This window comes from Pholcus phalangioides, unplaced genomic scaffold (genome assembly GCF_987345545.1).
Source record: "Pholcus phalangioides strain wild (caught in Gottingen) unplaced genomic scaffold, Ppha-v1.0 ptg000024l_1, whole genome shotgun sequence".
Taxonomy (NCBI): domain Eukaryota; kingdom Metazoa; phylum Arthropoda; class Arachnida; order Araneae; family Pholcidae; genus Pholcus; species Pholcus phalangioides.
Window position 1 is genome coordinate 15,754,386 of NW_028301616.1, and position 14,286 is coordinate 15,768,671.

The following is a 14,286-nucleotide window of genomic DNA, read 5'->3' on the forward strand; positions in this document are numbered from 1 at the left end:
TGAGGGCCCATGATGCTCTTAAGATGGCCTTGGCATCAGCTACTCTGTCGTCTGCATGCTCTAGTTCAGTGTTTCCCAAAGTGGGCAATATCGTCCCCTGGTGGGCGATAGATGCTACGGGTATAACATAGGATCATATGGGTTCGCTTGAGTTGGGGGGCGATGAGAGAAAAACATTTCTGAAGAAGGGAAGCGATGGAACAAAAAGTTTGTTAAGCTATGCTCTAGTTTGACGGGAAGGGAAAGAAAACACACAAAAAGTGCAGAGAACATCGGCAAAACGCGTGGCGCACGACGCATTTGACTCCTCCAGAAGCAGTCGGCCAATCACGCTCGACGTAAAGCGCTGCCGTGAGCCGTGTTGCACTCTGTAGAACAGTCACATACTGCTTTTCTTATTGGTGAGTGAACGGCATGTCGTGCTGGGCGGATCACGTTGCGCGCGGCAGAGAAAACCTGCTCCTAGGAAAATCCGGCTTCAAAAACAATCGAGACATTTCCATGAATAATGACCAAAAATATAGAAATTTCCAATCAACCACGGGTCATATGGTCAAAGGCTTCGTACACGAACTATAGAGGCGCTCCAATTTCACCAACGGAAAGCTTACAATTTTATGCACTAGATGACAGGCTGATACGCATATTCAGCATTTACAAAGCTGTACTGTTGTAAATAGCGTGGTTGTTTGGGGAAAGACAATGGGGCTGTTGAAAAGCATCTGTCTACGTTTGAAAGGCAAAAATCCAATGGTAGAATTGTAATGCGCGTGAATTAGTTGAGCGTTCATCGATATCCAACCAAACAAACAAGTGAGTTTCAAAGATATGAATAGTTAATCCAAAGCTGTATTGAAGAGCTACTTAATACAACTTTGATTGAACCCGTAATAAATAAGCATGTGGTGTTAGTTAGAAATTTCATATAAGTTGACAGTTTCCGATCTACATATTTGTGAATTGAGTTTTGTTTTTTATTTCCGAGGGTCTTTAAACCCATGAGTGTACGGGCCGCACTTACAAGCGGCTTTGGGTCTTAACAGACCCATCTTTGACACTGCCAGCAGCTGAATGAGATGTCATCAACAGGCTGTCCAGCAGTAGTTCTGGGGGGAGGGTTTATTCAGGCCCATCTTATAGAATATAATTTATAAAGCATTTATACAGCTTTTATTTGTAATGTTGATGATTCATAATTATAGTTTTATGATAATTACCTTTTTAGCTACAAAAATGGTTCCTGACACATGTTAATAAATGATAGAAGTGCATGGGACCTCACAGACCCATGTCCTCCTGGGACAATTAAGAATTTAAAATTTTTGTAAACTTATGGAACAGCTTTGGTACAACCACCATGGCTGCAACTAGATGCTTGTTGAGCAGGGGTAAGCATGCCTATTGACGTCCCCACCCCCCTTGTAATGTTGGAAGAGAGGTTATACAGTGTGACATTTGCACCCCCGGGGCAACAGACTTCCACCTGTTCTTCCTAGTTGCGGCCCTGATAACTGCCACATCCCTTGGACCATATGATTTGGGGGGAAGGGAGGTGCTGACATACACACTAAGCCAGTCGCATATACGGGGGCTGAAGCTGTCACGCAGGAGAGGGAAAAGATGCGGTGCATTGTGTATTCATTAATTGGAGGGGTCCACTCAAATAGGCTTGGCACAGGTTCCAGCACCTATGGCCATGATGTGTAATTACAGTGCTTATGTTCTCTACTAGGGGAGGGGAAACAGGTGAGCATGGCCACTAGACCTGAGGGGACACTGATCTTATCCTTTAACTGCTTCTATATTATGGGGGGGGGGAGTGCCAAAATGTGATGTGTGCTTGTCCTGGCTGATAAAATATCTAGTTGCGACCCTGACGAACATGACCACAACTGCAACAACTTTTTTTTTCACTTTCGGGCGATACATCTCATGCCTGTAGCGGCATCTCTTACAGTTAAAATGTTGCAGTCAGTACTGTCTTGATGTATGGGCTCACCTGGGCACGACCTGTCTCAAGATAATTAGATCCGGTTGAGATTTTCGAGGTATGTAGTCCATGTAGATTTGTAAGGCCAAGCATTTCTAACCGGGGGAGAAACCTAGGGAATTAATTTTGGCTGGTTACTAGGCCTATGTCCTCCACAATAATCAGACTTCGAGAAAATTGTTTCTGTCGCTAATCGTATAGACTAATCAGTTTCAATTCACTTTCAAGCAAGTGGCACTAGACGAAGTTATGATGATGATCAGACCAAATAACATAGTTTTACAGGACCAAATCTCTGTGCATCCTTCTCTGGAATTTCAGATGACTGATTCACAAGTTGGGGAAATCACTGCGCTATTATAATTTATTATTAAATGTCCAATTTGTGTGATAAAAGGTATCAATCATCAAAAGCATATTTGTCATTTTCAGTTCTGAGATGAGCATCGGAGCATTGTGAGAAATGAATTGTTCTGATCCATCGTATAGTGTGAGTATCTGATACAAGTCATATATGTTTTTATATCTGCCTACCCGCTTTTGATGATGGTTAAAAAAAAGCTTTTACTTTATTTTGAGATTTTAGTATTTCATATGCAATGGCTCGCTTGTGTTTTGTAAATCTTAAACCTGATGTGATGAAGAAGAAGAAAAAGCATTGAAATTAGTGTTTAATGAAAAATGGTAAATAACTCAAATTTTCTTCAAAGAAAATGTATGAATAATTTTTTGTCAAAATAAGACCATATTCAGGGATCACCGAACTAGCCCGGGGTTCCTAGCGACCTGCAGAATCGGAAATAAAAAATTTATAATATATTTGGCAAAAGACACACAAGGAACTATAGGTCTATAAATATTTTATAAAACTCAGAGAAAAGCTTCGAAGAGGAGGAAAACCAATTCACCTCACTTTTTTTTTTCAAAGAAAATCTACAGGCGCACCTCGCTTTACTTGATTGTTTCCACAAAATAGTTGCACAGAATGAAATTGTTCAAACTTATAAATAGATCTTGTCAACTTGCGGCACAAGTTTCAAATTTGTTTTTGTAAGTCCCCAATCAGAATGTTTTCCATTGGTCTGCAACGAGCCCTTGTCTGATTGGAAATGTTCTGCGGTAAAAATCACCGCTTTGATGGTCATCATAGTGCAGAGCTCGCATTGCAAGGACCTGGGTTCAAACCCCACCATTTGCCACAGTGGTGGTGGACTGAAGTTGGTCTTCCTTGGCTTTGAAGTTCTAGGTGCAAATGCGAATACTGTGCCGCAGTGATCTGTAAATTTCCCTTTGGATCACCTAAATGATCTAGGAATGTGCTGCAGCACACTTAAAGAATGTGGAACTGTGATGCAGGTAACTTCAGTGATATTTAAAAGTTACATGGGTCGATTGAGTGCTCCGGAAGTGTCCTGCCGCTGTGATCTGTAAATATGCTGCAACATATTTACTGATGAGGGAATGTGCCGCAGGTTACGAATGGTCTGGAACTCTGCTGTGAGTCACTTAAGTATTGAACAGTGTTGCAGGTCACTCAAGTGATCAAGTGCCACAGATCACTTAAGTGAAGTGGAACAGCAGCTTGGGTAATTTGAGTAATCTGGAACTATGCCACGTGATCTCTTGAACGATATGGAAATGTGTCACTTAGTTCATTTTAACAAAATTAGGTTTGAAGTTGTGGGTCACAACAGATGTCTCTGGGGCCACATTTGACATAACCCATGGGCGATGGGTTAAGCATGCATGTGTTACATTTCTATGGCACCTATACTCTGTTCACTCTAACTTGGGTCCTGATATAAATAAACCACTGTATCAATTTTTGATATCACTCCGCATCCTTTATCTCTATTGGTTGTAATTTTACCTGCCCCTTCATTACGTGTTCCGAACACGTGTTTTTTCCTCAAACGTGAGATTGTAAATTTGTTATGAAGAATTTTCCTGGAAATTTTTTTTTTTCAATGTTCTCTAAATTTTGTTGAAATAAAAACTGTTGATACCGCTAATTAAAATAGAAAGAGGTATATATCTCCCGAAAAATTTTTTTTGATATATAATATCATATTTGATATATATTTTGATATAAGGTATTCTGTCGTTATCATGACACACTCCTCAAGAGTTGGGATGACAGAGCTCCAGCCCACGACAAACTGAATAAAAAATGAGCATTACTCTTTCGAACCAGATTTTTAAAACTTTACCTTCATGTCTTCGTGATAATCCTCAGACTTTTCCGGCTCGCTGCCTTTGACGAAAAAAATATTACTTCCTCCTAACAAGCTGCTCAAGCAGAAGTGAGAATTCTTTTCAAATGCGCATATTCACCACGAACTAAGTGACCCCTCCCCCCCCAACCCGTATCCAGTGTATGTCAAAGCGTGTGGGTGAGAAAAAAATCCTGTTAACAAGTGTATATCAAATCTGTTTGCGAATAGGAATAATGAAATGAAACTCCCGTTTAAAAAAGGGACGTAATGTTTGAGTGAGAAAGACGTATCTCCTGTCAACACCCACTCTGAAGACATAGCAGCAAAAACGCTTTGACCGATCTTTAAAAAATATTTTTTTCTTGTCTTCCAGATAACTTTGAAATAATATGGAATAAATATTTTATATTGAATAAATAATTATGAGGTATTTTATGTATTTCTGTATGAGGGGCAAATGATAAAGGACTATATTTTTGGCAGTGTTGCACAGTAAGAAAAGGTGAAATGTTCTTCAATCAATCATTTCGGGCATCACACACGTGCTTTTATTTACATCAGGACCCAAGTTAGAACGAACAGAGATAGACTTGGAAGTCTGGGAGGCATGGTCATTATTGCTAAGGGGCACGATGATGATGATAATATATATATATATATACATTAGATCAGTCAACTTCACCTTTGTTGACATGTCCCCCCCCCCTATCTCTGCCCACGAGCACAAGGGAAAAAAATGGATTGCTATCATTAATTGGACTTTTCAACTAACAGAAATTTGATTAGTTTCTTTTTGTTTTGTTATTTACGCTGTTTTTGATCCCACATTCTGTGGAAATGAAAGATTTTTCAATTTGTTAAAACTTGAGGTTCTTGAAATATTAGTAGATAATATTATAATTAAAATATATAAGATGTGAATCTCTCTCAATGGCACAACATTTTTAAATGCTATGATAATTTGGGAATTATCCCTCACATTTTTTTGTCAGTGGTGTTCCTATTTTTTCTACTTTTTGTTCAAATTTTCACTTCTAGGCCTGCTCATTTATATCTGTGTTTCTCAAACTTTATGAAAACAAGAACCAGCAAAATGTCTGAAACAATTTGATGGACCACTTGTGTCCCGTTTTGAGAGACATTCCTGCAATTTTCGTTCTGATTTTTTTTATACACTTGTCTCGTTGTTTTCTAACGATGCTTACTTAAAATTGTAATTTATTAATGTCATATATACAAAGAGTTTTCAGAATATGAATTATATGATAATTATGGCGAAAATTATAAATATTTGTCTCATATATGTGCCATGTTTGACACGGTTGGGTTTTTTATGTCCATTTTTGGCACGACAAGCGTCAAAAACTGGTTTAAACCAAAAACCTAAATGAATGCTTAGGATAATATTTTGAACACAATAAGTAGGCCTATATAACTATATAACATGATGAAAAACTTTTTGCATATTACAATGTTTTGTTTTTAAACATCCATTAATTGAAATTATTAAAACAAAATATTAATTATAATTTGCAATTTCAAATTTTTCAATGTAAAAAGAGTCTTAAACAGGTAATATGATTTTATGGTTCATTTATCTAAGTTGCTCATTGCTTGTGTTCAATTTGCTGAGCAAAATAGAGCTGCTTCAAAATATGTGCGATTGGGAATTAGGGTTAGGTTTTTGACCTCAAAAACCAACTTGATATTATAACTTGATATTACTTTAAATTGTCTGATCTGCCCAAAATTTTATTCTAAATTAAAAGTTCTCGCGCAGCATCTGTTAAAACCATTTTTTCTCAGCTTAGGTTGTATAAATCCAAAGTTTTAAAGGTATTTTCAATCAAAGCAGAGCTGGCAGGACCCAAAGCATTATTTTGCACGTTTAGGCACAGCTTCAATGGGAAAACCATTGCATTATTTAAATGCTAATAAAAACATATCGTATTCAAACTTAATCATTATTACTTTTGCGCTAAAAATAAGTTACAGGAGTTTTTTTAATACAAATACAAGGCTACAACAGGCAAAATGCCCAACGAGGTGGCTGAGTAAAAGATGCCCATAACAACATCGTATACAATCAGCGCTGCCAAATTAAATGATGTTCTAGTCCTAAAATTTAGTATTTTGATTGCTAGATATATTCTAATGTTATGCACAATAAGGGTATTGTTTTAAGGTATAGAGATTATCTAGGTAATTTAATAACAGAAATCAACATTACATATATAGCGCAAAAGAAGTTATTAAACACCTACCTATTTGTTATAAAAAGAGTACAGCACATTTTTATATCTATACACGTATGTAAGCTGTTAAAGAAATTGTGGAAGGACAAGAATCATTTCGAATTTAACAAAGCAAATCATTCCATAGTTTTTCCTTCAGCTTTTATGATATGCTTTATTGCAATTGTATATTTTATAACAAAAAAAAAACACACATATTGTCTAAAATAATTCTGTAGAGTAAAAAATTATTTTACAATCATTTAGTATTTATTCTTCATATAACATTGTCACTTTTTAACATTATATCCAATTAACATGTGCATCTCCAATGGGAATTTTTTTATTTAAAAACAGTATTTAAGGTTTTTGACGTGACAGTTTGAGCCATGGTTTATACCATCAAAAACTGCTATGCATCAGAAACCTGTCAACCCTCCTTTAATGTTTTATTTGCTTTTTTTTTTTTTTGAATTTTAATTATGATTGGTGATTGCGCCTACTTTTTTCTGACAGTGTGTGATGTCCCGTATTCTATGGATTATTTCTTAAGATCCCAGTTAATCAAATTTTATCATATCAGTTGAATATCTTTTTCGTGAAATTCATTTGTGTTTACTGATATTTGTACCAGCCCTTTATTTCCGCACCCTTTAGCAATTTTAGCATTAAAATTAGCATTTAAAGCATTATTAGCATTTAAGGCGGGCTCCTTAACTGTCAAGCATCATCTAGTCACTTTAAGAAAGCACAAACTAAACCTGTTCAGCACTTTGTGTCATCCTGTAAGTTTTGGTAAAAGCATATGGCTCGGACGTATGCTTTTCTAAAGAGTTATTTTCATTTATTCCTGAGCTGTAAAAATGTGTATCTCATTTCTTGATAATGCCATTGATTCCTAACACTCACGGAAGCAAGTTTACTTTTTGAAACAAAAAAAGTGCTTTTTACAGTAGCAGAGCTCCTACTTGTCTTTTTCTATTTTTTGGTTAAAATGTCCTACTTTTATCCTACTTTCTAGTTTTTGTCGTATTTTTCTTTTCACCAAATCCTATCAACAAAATTTATTAATTTAAGCTTATTCATAAATTACACTATTTATGTTAATTTTCCATTTTATCACAAAATCATGGAATTTCACAGAAGCATGAGACAGGGTCATTCTGACAATAGTAGACTCTTTATAGTTTTGTGTTAAGAGCTACCCCCAGTAACACTAACATTAAGAGTGGTTCAGGCCATCAAAATATATTGTAATTCAGTCTAATCTCATCAAGCGTTTGTCGTAGAGGTATGGCTCTAATTCAAAAACTTTTAAAATGTGTTCAGAACAGCGCCACCCTTATCAGAAGCGGGACTTGGGTGAAAATAATTTCTTTGATCTAGGGGTTCTTTGTTAAGGTCTTGCAGGTGATTAAGACGTGTACTTTTTGTTCATGAGTAAAGTCGCTGAGCATTTGCACATTGTAAAAAGTGTAAATAATGCAGAGCTCTCACTTCTTTTTTTCCTACTTTTTGGTAAAATATCCTAATTTTGTCCCATTTTCTGGTTTTTGTCATACTGTTCGTAATTTTTTTACCAAATCCTATCATCAAAATTTGTGTAATTGATTTTAATTGAGAAGGGATTCATCGATATATTGCCATACATGTTCCTACTTCTTTTTAGAGGGTTTTTGGCTCTAATGCTCCACGTTGGTCAGTGTGGGTTGGAGGAAGCCCATCCGTGTCCATTCACCACGTGTTAAAACATATTTACTTACAGGCTGCACCAGGTGGTGGTGTGGATTGGACTTTAACCCTCTACTCCTAGTCGATTCTTTCAAGTTCTCAATGAAGCAATTGTTCTTGTCTTCTAGTTAACAAGTAAAAACTATTCAACAGCCCATATGGGTCATTTCCATAAAAAGTACAAACTGTTTCCTAGACTTTGTAATTTTATTACAAAATTTCAGAGCACTCTGGTATTAATTTTAATTTTTTAAATTTTTTTCTTGTCAAACTATTTTTTGTTTGTGTCCCGAAATTTTCCCCATTTTAAAATGTCCATTCTGTTACGGTCATTTGGGAAATATCACATTTCTGTGCGTTCTGTTACAATGGTGTCCACTCTGTTACAGGAGGCAATTTTTGCAGTTCAAGGCAGAAAATTTTAAGTACACTTCAAACTAAAATGTTAAATTGTAAATTACTAACGCATTGTCTGTCAGAAATAAAAAGTTTTGATTTTAAGTACCTAAATATATGTAAAAAATAAACTTTTCTGTGTGGTATTTCGAAAAAATCAGGAAAACCATCAAAATGACAAAAAAAAGTCAAATTTTAAACTGCCTTTTTTTTAGCAGTAAGAAATAAGCTAATTTTATCATTTTAAGAGATAAAAACACCACAGAAATATTTTTTTTTACCGCGATAATTGTTTTCGTAACAGTGGACAAAATCCGGGATTTTCAGTCATAAAACCCAAAAAATAAAATATTACAAAATAAAAGTGAAAAATCTTTATGAAATATTAAACCTCAAGTCATTGGCTATAATTTTAGATTAATTTTATTTTGAAAATTCAATTTTGAATTTTTCATTTTGAAAATGTGGAATGTACATTTTTTTTGGGAATGACCTATATATAATCCATATATCATTTATTGGATTGATTTAAGCTAGATAAAAAAATTCCTTTAGCAAAAATGGGGGGAAAGCTTTAGCAAAATGCTGCAATGCTAATGATTGATGGTGGGATGTCTACTCCTTTTGTACCTCTTGTACACATTTTTGCGAAAGTGGCTACTATTTCTTTTGCATTTTGCGAAAAATGGGACCGTAGCTTAAATCCTGCCATATACATATGATCTCCCCACTAAAATAAACTCTCCACACAGAGAGTAGGGTATGAAAAAATCATCAGATTTTTTTGATTTGAATCAGATTTTTTAAATTAAAATATTAAACTGACTACGCTTATTAAAACAAATCTTGTTGATCATTAAGTACGCAGCTTTCTTTCTGCATAGTATCTAAGGATTGAGTTCAAGTCTCTATGTTTACCCCAAAGATCATCTATACTTTTAATCACAAACTTTCACATATCAGTAACATTCAAACCATGCTATGTTACATTTACTTCAATATCATTGAATTTATGTAAAGAAAAAGAAAAAGCAAAATTTAAATTTTGATTTAAATCAATGATTTTTGTTATAAAAAAATTGATTTTAATCAAGCTGATTTAAATCGGCATACCCTGACAGAGCAACAGACCTACAATGGTACAAATATTCAATCATTACACTTTTCTCACAATTTGAAATGTAGACTAGCAGTACTAGAAGTTCACACACATTACTGGATACACACATGGACTGTTGGGTGTACACATATTTTCGCACAACTTACTCAGTAGATTGCCCGTGGCAATGGACCACAGTTGAAAGTTTGCAACACACTGTTTGTAAGCTTATGCTACATATATTGTAATTAGACCTATTGCTTTGCACAACCCTGTGTTAAGTTGTTAAAGCTATCTCTTCTGCAATTCATGTGTGTTAGAATATTGACAAATCTCTTCAAAATCTATTCATTTTAGTCGATGGTTATGCAATTTTAATTTCCATTTTCAGGCGTCTCACTTAACTTACGTGGGAATGAATAATGTAGCAAATTCATTCGGTAATGTGGATCAAGCAATATTGGAAAAGGATATCACAGATTTGCTGTTTGCAGTACTGCACTGTTATGGGTGTATATCCGTTGCTGAGATCTTCAACAAAATTGTTTCCATGCTTGATATAGCTGTGATCAATTTTCCAAGATCTGATATTCTGAATTTTCTACAATCATATGCATCAGTGTTTAGTGTGAATGAATGCGGCTACGTCAATGCAGTTGAAGAAGAAAGTGCTCTTCAACTGCAAATTGATACAACAGAGGGTACAGTTGCAGCACTGCTACAGGTTTTTTTCCAAGATGTTTCGGAAATTCACATTTCATCATTGAAAGAGTCATTTGGTTGTTTTTGCTTGAGTATGAAAAGTTGTATATTTCAACTAGGGCCGATTCAGAAGTTGAATTTTCTAAAAAATCACCCTGCTTTTATGATAGACGAGGATTCGGTTGAAGCAATATTCATGTATAGAAGTAATGAGAAGAGTGTTCGGAGAGTAATGCTACATTGTGATGTGAAAAGGTTGAAGAACATTATAAATAAAGAGTTGGAAGACGACAGGCCTCACCACTACTTGACACTTTTAGATACTGTCTCTCAGGCAACACCAAGGCTGAAGGATTTCGTTGAGGGATTGTCAAATCTTGAGAGACTTTGGTTCTTTAGAAACCGTCCTCTTCAATATTTTGTATGTAACGATGGATTTGTGACGAAAGCTAATCCTGTATCAAAAACTATTGTAAATTTTTTTCTTCCCATGTTGAAACAACATGGAACAGTTCATTATTCTGAACTTGTCAGTATGTTGAGTAATTCTACATGCCAATTCAATGAATTTTTCAAGTTTCAGTCCAAAAAACAAATATTAACTTTTTTCCAGTCTCGTACAAGCTATTTCTCTGTTTCTAAAGCTCTAGACATACAACTTGCACACAGAAATATACCTATGGCATATGAGGATCCGTGTATAAGGAATAGCAAACGTCCTCAGAAGCTGGTCAAACTAAAGAGCAGCTGCACTCAAACTCAAGAATGTGCATTGCCACCTAACACCACGTTACAGACTCCTACAAGCCATTTCCCTGTTTCTGAAGCGTTGAATGTACACAGCAATGTATCTATGCCACGTGAGAACCTGTGCTCAAGAAAGAACAAACGACATTCCAAGATGGTCAAACTTAAAATTGATGCTTTACCACCTAACATATGTTATAAAAAGTTAAAACGTGGTAATCAATTTGAGGTAGAAGTTGTTTATGGCCTCCTGTCGGTATTGGGATCAGACAGAATGAGTTATCATAAATTAATGCGAGCATCATTCAGGAAATTTCCGTCTGTGCTGAGTTTCTTTGAGGGTTTTTCTTCAGCTGATGAATTGTTATTCTTCAGAAAGCAGAAGGCCTTCAATTATGACGAAGGTTATGTTACAGCTGCTGGAGATGCTGCTCTTTGGGGGAAACAAAGGTTAAGTGCATTTACTGCTTCCTCACAGGTCGATGTGAAGGTATTGAAAGAACGTTTTTTTGATATCTTATTACCTATGAGGGTGTATAGCATTCTGAGTAAAAAAAAAGGTGGCACATCTATGGATGGGAAAAGATTGTTTGGCAGGTGCAAGGGATCCAGTGAGTACTTCAGATATTTTCTCAGCAGTTTTTCTCAGGAAAGGTTTTGTTCATCTCTGAAACCAAATATTTTTTCAGTCATTGATAAGAAGCCACCTCCACATGACATGGAAAGTTAGTCGCCTAAAGACGTGTATTTTGAGTAATTGATAAACTTTGTTTTGAGCATCACTAAATTGAACCGAAGAGAATAGCATTCTTCCAAAGAAACAAACATTCATTACAACTATATATAAATTTGATATTTCATGTTGCTTATTCACCAAAATTTTTGAAGCTCATAAACCAAGGAAATGGACAATGAAGATTTTTTTGTAGGCCTGTAACTGGGAGATAAAAATAATCAAAGGTTAATTTGTGAAAACATTTAAACCAGGGTTGGGTTTTTGAGTTTTTGGCATGACAAGCGTCAAAAACTGGTTTAAACTGTCAAAAACCCATCCAAAATCTAAATGAATGCTTTTTAATAATGTTTTGAATACAATAGGTATATAACATGATGAAAAACTTACTTTTTTATATATTACAATGTTTTATTTTTAAACATTAATTTATTACAATAATTAAAACAAAATATTAATTTAATGTGCAATTTTGAGTTTTTCAACATAAAAGTCTAGAACATATAAAATATAATTTCGTGGTTCATTTTATCGAAGCTACTGATTACCTGTGTTCAATTCGCTAAGTGAATAGAGCTGCTTATTCAAAATGTGTATGATAGGGGCATCACAGAGTTAGGTTTTAGATTTCAGAAACTATAAATCAGTATTAAAACAGTAAAAAAACTTATTGTCAATGTTGTCAAATAGTTTTTTTAACCTGATAGATATGCTAAATAAAAAAACCCTTACTTTTAATGTAGATTAAAGGGTTTTATATTCACAGAATTATAATTACTGAGAATCTATTTTGATATTTTAACTTTTCTGACCTGCCCAAAATTTTATTCCATGTTAAAATTCTCACACAGAATCTGTTAATACACTAATTAAACTCATTTATTTTTATCTAAAAATTTCTTACAGCTCAGTGTGTATAAATTCAGAGAGTTTTAAAAAGTATTTTCAACCAAAGCAGAGCTGACAAGACTTGATACCCAAAGTATTTGTTTTGCACATTTAAAATTAAATACAGCTTCAATTGGAAAACCATAGCATTGTAAATGCTAGTAAATATACCATATCATAGCGCAGAAGCAAGAATGACTAAGGATAAGTTACAGGAGTTTCTTAAGCGTCATGTACAAAGCTAGCATTGCCAAATTAAATGACATTTTAGTTGCACAATTTAGTATTTTGATCGCTAGATATATTTCAGTGTTATGCACAATAAGAGTGTCTCAGTGATTTATCTAGATAATTTAATAATAACAGAAATCAACATTACATAATATATGATGTAATAAACTTTTAAACACTTATCTGTTGTAAAAATAGTACATCAGATGCTTATATTCACACACATATATAAGCAGTTGAAGAAATTTTGGAAGGTTAAGAATCATCTTGAATCAGAGAATGTCAAATCATTACATAGTTTTCCTTCCAGTGTTTATGCTATGCTTTATTCAAATTGTATATTTTATAAGGAAAAAACCATTTATATTTTGCCCAAAATAATTCTGTAGAGAATGGAAAATTATTTTAGAATCATATTAAATATTTAATCATATTGTATAACATAGTCACTTTAAACATTACATGCAATTAACATGTGCATTTCCAATGAAAATTTTTATATTTAAAAGCAATATTTGAGGTTTTTGACGGTTTAAACCGTCAAAAACTGCCATATGTAAAAAACCTGCCAACCCTGATTTAAACATTATGAAAAAAAGTATATATAGCTTTTTTTGATAGCGAACGTTTCAGTGATTCAGTAGTTAGTTCATGTGTACATTGAGGGTATTAGATCATCATGTTTAAAGTTTAGGAAATGCACAATAAGTTAATTCTATGGTGTTTTTTTCCTGCTCTTTTTTAGATGCGATTTTATTTGATACAGACTGAAGTTAGATAATGTTACTGTAGTACAGTAGACTCTATGATCCGACCAGTCCAGTAATCCGGAATTTTTATAGTTTACTGTGGAATGGGTCAAACATGTCATTGCAGGTCTGTGCAGAAATTTATACTATTTGCATAGGTGCCAATGCTTCCGATTTACCCGGAAGCCTTCCAATTTTTCAGCCTTATTAAAATTTTCCTATCAGAAATCAAATTCTTCTGATTTTTCGTATCTTCATAGAAAAATCCCTAAAAGTCTTCGAATTGAGCTTCATTTTGAATGGAAAATCCCTAAAGAAAAACTCTTTCACTCCTTGCAATTCCAGGCTGATCCTGTTTTCTCAGGAAAAATATGAGATCAGGATTTCAAGTACAAAAAATCGGTATCTGTTGCCAAATATGAGATGCTGAAAGCAAAGCTGCCAATTATTGCTAAAAAATCAGGATCATAAAAAATGTGTCCCAGAAAAACTATATATACAGTAGACTCTTGGTAACTCGACACCCCAAAAGTATCGACAAACATGTCGACTTAAGCGGATGTCGAGTTA

General features: G+C 34.5%; 1 protein-coding gene across 5 annotated transcripts in view; it reads left to right on the forward strand.

The window, feature by feature from the left end:
* The first annotated feature begins 676 nt into the window (after window positions 1-676).
* LOC149068841 (uncharacterized) overlaps window positions 677-14,286 on the forward strand; it is a 35,115-nt gene continuing 21,505 nt past the window's right edge. For 2 of the 5 annotated variants that reach the window (XM_089251397.1, XM_089251396.1), the window contains exons 1-2: window positions 677-813; window positions 2,423-2,480. Coding sequence is in view for 2 of the 5 variants with exons in the window: in XM_089251396.1 (XP_089107522.1) it covers window positions 2,454-2,480 (27 nt within the window). In the remaining 3 variants the exon portion in view is untranslated. Of the gene's footprint in view, window positions 814-2,422; window positions 2,481-10,057; window positions 12,229-14,286 lie in introns of those variants that run through there. The other 3 variants (XM_089251395.1, XM_089251398.1, XM_089251399.1) reach the window with 3 other exon arrangements.